General features: G+C 34.1%; 1 protein-coding gene across 1 annotated transcript; it reads right to left on the minus strand.

Moving 5' to 3' along the window:
• Nucleotides 1-2,268: 2,268 nt before the first annotated feature.
• On the minus strand, nt 2,269-2,709 carry LOC131151254 (repetitive proline-rich cell wall protein 2-like). The gene has a single exon (XM_058102508.1). It carries the CDS (start codon nt 2,707-2,709, stop codon nt 2,269-2,271), a length of 441 nt encoding a protein of 146 aa, XP_057958491.1.
• Between the last annotated feature and the right edge of the window lie 5,584 nt (nt 2,710-8,293).

The raw sequence follows: 8,293 nt of genomic DNA on the forward strand, positions 1-8,293 counted from the left end.
TTGAATGAGAACAATATAAGATAGAGAACTTCTTAGATGAATTTACCTCTTCTCAAAACGGCCCTTTTATAGTTGTTTGGCCTTCTTCTTATTAATTCTCCAATCAAGGAGAGATTATAAGGGAGTTATGAGCCTTTATGCTGAGAGTTACATATGATTTATGAGTTTTTAATCTGACGTTTATTTGGGGGTTATAAGGGTTTCATTATCCTATCTAATTGTCTTTTAATTCCATGTATTTAGAGGAATATTGACTTTGTATATGCCATGACCTTGTAATCACTACCATTTGATTTAGGTGTATTAATTTCGGGGATCATTTCGATGCTTAAATCAGGAAGATGGAATGGTATGCATTAAATGACAATAGTATAAGATTAAAAATTTCTCAGATGATCTTACCTCTTCCCGAAGTGTTCCTTTTATAATTGTGTAGGTCTTCAATCCTCTCAATAATTCCCCATTTATGAGGAACAATTAGTGATTTTTGAACCTTTTATATATGTTGGACATTGTATATTCGACTTATGGGTCTTTTTGAAGGAGTTACAAGAGTTTATTATTTCCTTTAATTCTATTTAATGTTTGTTTGACTTTATTTAATTTTAGACTAACAATTTGCTACCTATCAAATACAAATTGCACCTTGTAAATTTTATTAGTTAACTATCAATTGCAATACTAATATAAAGATAAGTTTTTGAAACTAAATCATTGATCTTATAGTTACAAATTTGTTAAAGTATACCTTATATCTCATTATTGCAAATTCCATCATGCCTAACGAAAGAAAAAGAAAAAAGAAAAAAGAAAAAAAGAATTGTAATTCAGTCATAGATGTAGTTCGATATATGCTTTTAATTTTTTTTTTATTTAGTTTCAAGACATTTATTTTTTTTCCAAATAATCACATAATTTATTTTTTAAATATTTAATTTTGAAGGTTAAGATATAAGTAGTAAGAGATTCTTCAAAAATACCAATAAATGTTGACTGAAAACTGTAAGCCCTTCTTTTAATTAGTTACAAATTCTTAAAATGACCCAATAAATATCAGTTAAAATATTTGAGCACTTTTAGTTAATTAGTTGCCATACTTGTATGATTAGTATGAGATATTATATAGTAGTTAGTGTTCAATAGCATCAACCTCGGAATTTGGATTTGAATTTGTATAAATTTAAAAGAATGATAATATAATTATGTGCTATATTTTATTCAAATTCATACCATCCAAATCCAAGTTCAAGTATTTTTAGAAATTGAAAAGCACGCGTTTATATCATTTAATAGAAGATGACCTGTGTTCCTATGTAATAAAAAAAATTATGCTTTATTCAACTCCCACAATCCAAATCTAAGTTTACACATTTTTAGAAATTGAAAAGCTTGTTTTTCTATCATTTAATAGAAGACGAGCTGTTATCTTATATTTTATGAAATTGTCAAAATTTTCTCTCCGTTTTCTAATTATTTATGCATTCATGCTTTAAAAATATTACTAGTAAATGGTAATATGTAGTGAGTGAATTTTTTTTTAAATAATATATTGAAGGAATCATAGTTAAAAGCCATATTACCTTCCTTCATATAATAATAATAATAATAATAATAATAATAATAATAATAATAATAATAATAATAATAATAATAATTTCTCTTGAGATTTGTCAAAAAATTATTATTATTATTATTATTATTATTATTATTATTATTATTATTATTATTATTATTATTATTATTATTATTATTATTATTATTTTACAATCCATCTTGTAACACCTCCCTTTTCAAAAACTCCAAAAATCAATCTTATCTTAATATTTGCCTTTTTGAGACCCTCTCTTAACCTTTATTTTTACTAAATATAAGAAAGGCTCGTGTCTTTTAGACAAATTTTATAGGAAATTTTTAAAATTTGATGCCTTCAAAGGAGATATGTGTTTTTCCAACTAGCTACCTAGGCTTGGCTACTACTCTGCAAATTGCATGCAAAAAGAATTAAGAAACCCCACGCAGAAAATTGATGCAAACACCTTGGTGATAAAAAGACCACAACCAGCAGGCCATATATATAACATGATCACTAACCTCTTTCATACCTTTGACTGGCTCTACATAGTTGCAATAAAAATATAAAGGCTGACATGCTTGCACAAGCTCTTATTCAACTTCAAGACCAACTATAGATACAGTACACCATAATAATATCTGCTTATTGTAGCTACGTCTTTAAATTAAGTCTTGCAGTCACTAGCTCGATTATGTTCAGTTAGCCGTGGGCGGCTTGTGGTAAGGCGGCTTGTGGTAAGGTGGCTTGTGGTAAGGCGGCTTGTAATAAGGTGGCTTGTGGCCATCGACTTCGACTTCGGCTTCTTCAGCAGGAGGATGTCCCTTACGAGGTGGCTTGTGGTAAGGCGGCTTGTAGTAAGGTGGCTTGTGGTAAGGCGGCTTGTAGTAAGGTGGCTTGTGGCCATCGACTTCGACTTCGGCTTCCTCAGCGGGGGGATGTTTCTTATGAGGCGGCTTGTAGCCATCGACTTCCGCTTCCTCAACGGGAGGGTATCCCTTATGAGGTGGGGGCTTGTAGGGTGGCTTGTAAGGTGGTTTGTAAGGCTTGCCGTCGGGAAGGAGGTCGGAGGGTTCAGATGGAGCAGCAAGAAGAACCACCGCTCCAAGAAGGAGAAGAAGAAAGTTTGTGGAAGACATCTCTCTAAAGCAGTGCAGTTACGGCTCTGCTGGTGATGCAAAAACTGGAGGGCAAGGTTGGCCCTTTAATGGTGGAATGTAGCCTCTACCATCACGACACGTGTCCACTACATTTTCCATCCATTTATTCATTTTTTTTATTCATTTATTTGCTTAATTTGGGTTGAGTTTGGTAGATTGTAGAAACTGGATATCCATCTTATTTCATATTCATGCATTCGTGTGGTCTACATGTAATGATATTTTTTTGACGCAGCTAGATTTTAAGTTTTGCAGAAACTGTTAAGATGCGAAACTGGAAATAATTTATGTCGACACCCCAATTTTAATCAGGCCTTTCCGGAGAGATCTCATGTCAAAACCTTCCCATACTGGCTGTGGACCCCACACATTCTTGTAGGTCCCACACTGCCGTGGACCCCACACATTCTTGTAGGTCCCACGTTGGCTGTGGACCCCACACATCTTTGTAACCCTAATGGCTTGTGGGCCCCCCACATATCTCCATGGGGCCCCACATATGTTGTGGGCCCCACATTCCCTAGTACACTAGCTTGGATTCCTACATCCGATGCACGTTACCCTCTGGTACGCTAGCTCGGATTCTTACATCCGATGCACGTTACCCCCTCTGGTACGCTAGCTCGGATTCTTACATCCGATGCCTGTTACCCCCTCTGGTACGCTAGCTCGGATTCCTACATCTGATGCACGTTACCTCTTTTGGCATGCTTGCGCCTGCTAGCTCGGGTTCCTATAACCCTCAAATGGCTCGTGGACCCCACGTGGCTTGTGGGCCCCACATATCTTCGTTGGGCCCCACATGTTTGGTGGGCCCCACCTCTCTTGGTATGCTAGCTCGGATTCCTACATCCGATGCACGTTACCCTCTGGTACGCTAGCTCGGATTCTTACATCCGATGCACGTTACTCCCTCTGGTACGCTAGCTCAGATTCTTACATCCGATGCACATTACCCCCTCTAGTACGCTAGCTCGGATTCCTACATCCGATGCACGTTACCCTCTGGTACGCTAGCTCGGATTCCTACATCTGATGCACGTTACCCTCTGGTACGCTAGCTCGGATTTTTACATCCGATGCACGTTACCCCCTCTGGTACGCTAGCTCGGATTCCTACATCCGATGCACATTACCTCTTTTGGCACGCTTGCACCTGCTAGCTCGGGTTCCTATGACCCTTAAATGGCTAGTAGACCCCACGTGACTTGTGGGCCCCATATATCTTCATTGGGCCCCACATGTTTGGTGGGCCCCACCTCTCTTGGTAAGCTAGCTCGGATTCCTACATCCGATGCACGTTACCCTCTTTGGTACGCTAGCTCGGATCCACATATCCGATGCCTCGCTAGCTCAGATCCACATATCCGATGCCTTGCTAGCTCGGGTTCCTGTAACCGTCAAACGGCTTGTGGACCCCACATGGTGCGTGGACCCCACACATTTCCAATGGGCTCCGCACAGCTTCTAGAACCTTATTATTATTATTATTATTATTTATTTTAATTTGTCAAATGCAAGCATATTTTGTTCCTCCCATCATCATTCACCACATGTCATGTTTTTTTTTTTTTTTCCTTTATCATTCTTCCCATACTATATTCCATTCATAATTTTTCATCCCATACTTTGTTCCCTCCATCATCACTCACCATATGTCATGTTTCTTTCCTTTATCATTCTTCCCATACTATATTCCCTTCATAATTCTTCATCCCATACTTTGTTCCCTCCATCATCACTCACCATATGTCATGTTTCTTCCCTTTATCATTCTTCCCATACTATATTCCCTTCATAATTCTTCATCCCATACTTTGTTCCCTCCATCATCACTCACCATATGTCATGTTTCTTCCCTTAATCATTCTCCCCATACTATATTCCATTCATAATTCTTCATCCCATACTTTGTTCCCTCCATCATCACTTACCATAGGTCATGTTTCTTTCCTTTATCATTCTTCCCATACTATATTCCCTTCAGAATTCTTCATCCCATACTTTGTTCCCTCCATCATCACTCACCACATGTCATGTTTCTTCCTTTTATCATTCTTCCCATGCTAATTTCCCTTCATCATTCTTCCCCCCATACTTGGTTCCCCCCATCATGACTCCCCTATGTCTTCTTTCCTATGCTTGCCCCAAGCTAAGCCTATAAATAGTCCTCTCATTCCAAGCACAAGGGGAGAGAGCTCCTAGTGGTGGTAAGGAGAAGATTTCAAATATTGAAGTTTTCTATTATAAGTTTGTGAAGTTAGTTTTTTTTTTTAGTGAAGATCAAGAGGTCGACTAATCCCATTTCCTATCGGAGCTGAGTCACACCATTTGAAGAAGGCACCCCTTAGTGCCTCGAATCAGAGCTCAAGAACAACTCTCGGGAAGACGTTGTAGAGCGGTCCTAGTAGATTCACCAGCAGGAAAAGAAGACTGGAGCAGAGGAAAGCGAAAGAAGATCAAGCGATCGATTGATCCCATTTCCTGCCGGTGCCGGGTCACTCCATTCGAAGAAGATACTCCTTAGTACCTCGAGTCAGAGCTCAAGAACAACCCTCGGGAAGGTGCTGTAGACTAATCCTTGCGGATTCACAGACAGGAGAGGAAGACCGAAGGAGAAAAAGACGATAGGTAAAACCAATGAACTTTCTCTTCTTATGTTACATTTTCGTCCCCCTTTCCCTAATCGGCCTCTGTTGGTTTATTTGACTTTATTTCACTTTTCTTTACTTTAAATAGCTTCCTTTTAACCCATAAAAACAAAAACAAAAAAAAAAAATTCATAAAAGACACAAAAATTCAGAAAAATTTTCAAAGAAAATTCAAAATTTTTAAAGCTTTGAAACTTATTTACCTTTGAAAATTTTTGAAGAAAATTCAAGAAAGTTTCCAACATGTTTGACAAAGGTTAGATTTGTTTCCCTACATTCAAGATTTTCAAAAATACATTCTAAAGACATATCTTTAAAACCATGACTTTCATGATTGTTGTCTAAAATTCTGTTGTATTCGGAAGGACATTGGAAAATTCCGAAAAATCATTGGTCTCGACCAAGACCTTAAACTGGTTTTTCCCCCCCCAAACTGGTCAACGTTTGATCGGCTCACCATTCCCAAACTGGTTCACCCCAGTTTTCTCCATTTCGCTTGTATATCATTGTTGTATCCATAAAATTCACAAAAATCATGAAATTTTCAAAAATTCCAAAAGTATTTTCACATTTTGGTTTCAATTGATTTCATTTGTGTTATTTTGAAAGTTCAAGAAAAATCACAAAAATCATTTTCACACTTAGGAAAAATCACAAAAATATCTTTTTAGGCACAAGAAAAATTCATTCCAATCCCGAACAAATCTCAAAAACCTCCTGAAATAGTATTTTTGATACTTAAAAAAAAACCTATAGATTTCAAAATCCCCGAGAGCGTATTTTGTATCCTATTTTCGAGTTTCCTTCCCGATGATTGCAAACGAGAACATTGACTCTTCGGAGTACTAGATTGCCCCGGTTCTGAGGGAATACCTATATAGCATTTTCTTTTTTCTTTTTTTTACTTTTGAAAAGGAGTAATCTTTAAAGGCTTATTACATTTATTTAGGGAAAACTCTTTATTAATCTGGTACCGTTCATAAGAACGGGCGTGTAAGGGGTGCTAATACCTTCCCCTTGCGTAACCATACTCCCGAGCCCGACTTTGGTGATGCAGACCTATTCTACCCCCAACGGGGTAGCAATCAAGTGTTCTAACCACACTTCAAAAGGTTAGTGGCGACTCTACCACACATCGTTTTCCACAAAATTCACATTTTCAAAATACACATTCATTTTTCCCAGTTCGCAAGCCGAACCCATTTTTAAACCAGAGATTGGTTCTCTGGGCCAGGTCCGGGACGTCGCGACAATTTATTACGCAGAATAATTTATTTTCCGATTTATCATTTTTAAAAAATATATTAAAAGAATTTATTGTATAATAAATTAAAAATTTGAACTTTATTTTAAATTACCAATTTTAATTGTACCTGAAATTAATATATATATATATATATATATACACTGACAGTTTGTTAAAGGGACATAAAATATAACGTTCAATAATATTTTTTATTTTTAAAAAATATTTAAAAATAATAATATATATTGAGAGTTTGAAATTTAAATTATAAATATGATTTTTATGTATTTGTACAAAAAAATAAATATTTTTTTTATAATTTTACCCAAATTTAAATTTGACTCTCGAATTCAAATTCCTAAATATAATTTTTTATTTAATTACTAACTAATTTTTTATGATTGATGAATAGAAAAAATCAAAGTAAAAAAAAAAAGTGTGTTGGATTTTTTGAGGTTAAATATTCTTAAGTCAAAGATTTGTGTAATTAATATATTTATTTGTGGATTCTAATTATGTGGAATACTCTTTCTAAGACTACTTCTTAGGTGTTTCCACTTATTATTTTGTTCAATAAATAAAAAAAAATGAGAGAAGATTAAGATATGATAATTATGTATACATTTATTATTCAAAGTAAAGATGGATTATCTTTATTATAAGAGATGAGAAAAAAAAATGTTAAAGACTTGCTTAGTTGTAGAAGATATTTTTTATTTTCTAATATTTAAAATTTTAAAAAGTTATAAAAATTTAGCTTTTTTTAAAAAATATTTTGAATATACATATAAAAAAGGTATAAAATTGAGTGTAAATACCCAGAAAATATAATAAATAAAAGAAATTGAAAAAAATAGATTTTTGACTGAGAAAGGAGAAAAATTAGCGACGATTTCCTGGAAAGGAGAGAAAACTGGTGACAATTTTGGGGATTTGTCGCAGGACGGTAAATAAAAACCATTTCAAACTCTAAATAATTCTCTTTATATTTTATTAATTTATTATTTATTAAATATAATTCCGCCTAATTATCAACAAGACATTCAAACTAGGATCATTTGTTAGCAATTTTTAAAAATTAAATTGTGGTATCCAAAATAATATGTGAATCGCTTTAATTTAAAATTTTAAACAGATTGCTTTTGAGATTTAGTGAAAAATATAAAAATCTATATTTTAAAATTTTGAGATTTGTTCAAAAAAAACATATATTTATCTATATATTTAATATGAAAATATATATTTTAAAAAAATTATTCTGTGTAATAAATTCTTCTGCGTAATAAATCATGAAATAATTTATTACGCAAAATAATTTATTTTCTGATTTATTATTTTTTTTAAAAATGTATATTAAATAATATATTTTTTATGGAAATGACACGTGGCAAATCTCGCTACTTCAAATAGCGAGATTTGCTTAAATCTCGCTACTCCAAGTAGCGAGATTACGTTAGAGTTATTTTGAAAAATATTTTTCCAAAAAAAGTATTTTTTAATATATTTAAAAAATAAAAAGTTAAAACAGGAAAAAACTCGTAGATGTGATCCTCATGTTCAGATTTCTACCTTGTGCTTTCACTGTTCAGATTTTCAGTACACACATGCTTTTGCTGCTGCCGTATATTGCGCCAGTCAATTTTAACTATAAATTTAGCTAGGCTAA

The sequence above is a fragment of the Malania oleifera genome, chromosome 3 (genome assembly GCF_029873635.1).
Source record: "Malania oleifera isolate guangnan ecotype guangnan chromosome 3, ASM2987363v1, whole genome shotgun sequence".
Classification (NCBI taxonomy): domain Eukaryota; kingdom Viridiplantae; phylum Streptophyta; class Magnoliopsida; order Santalales; family Ximeniaceae; genus Malania; species Malania oleifera.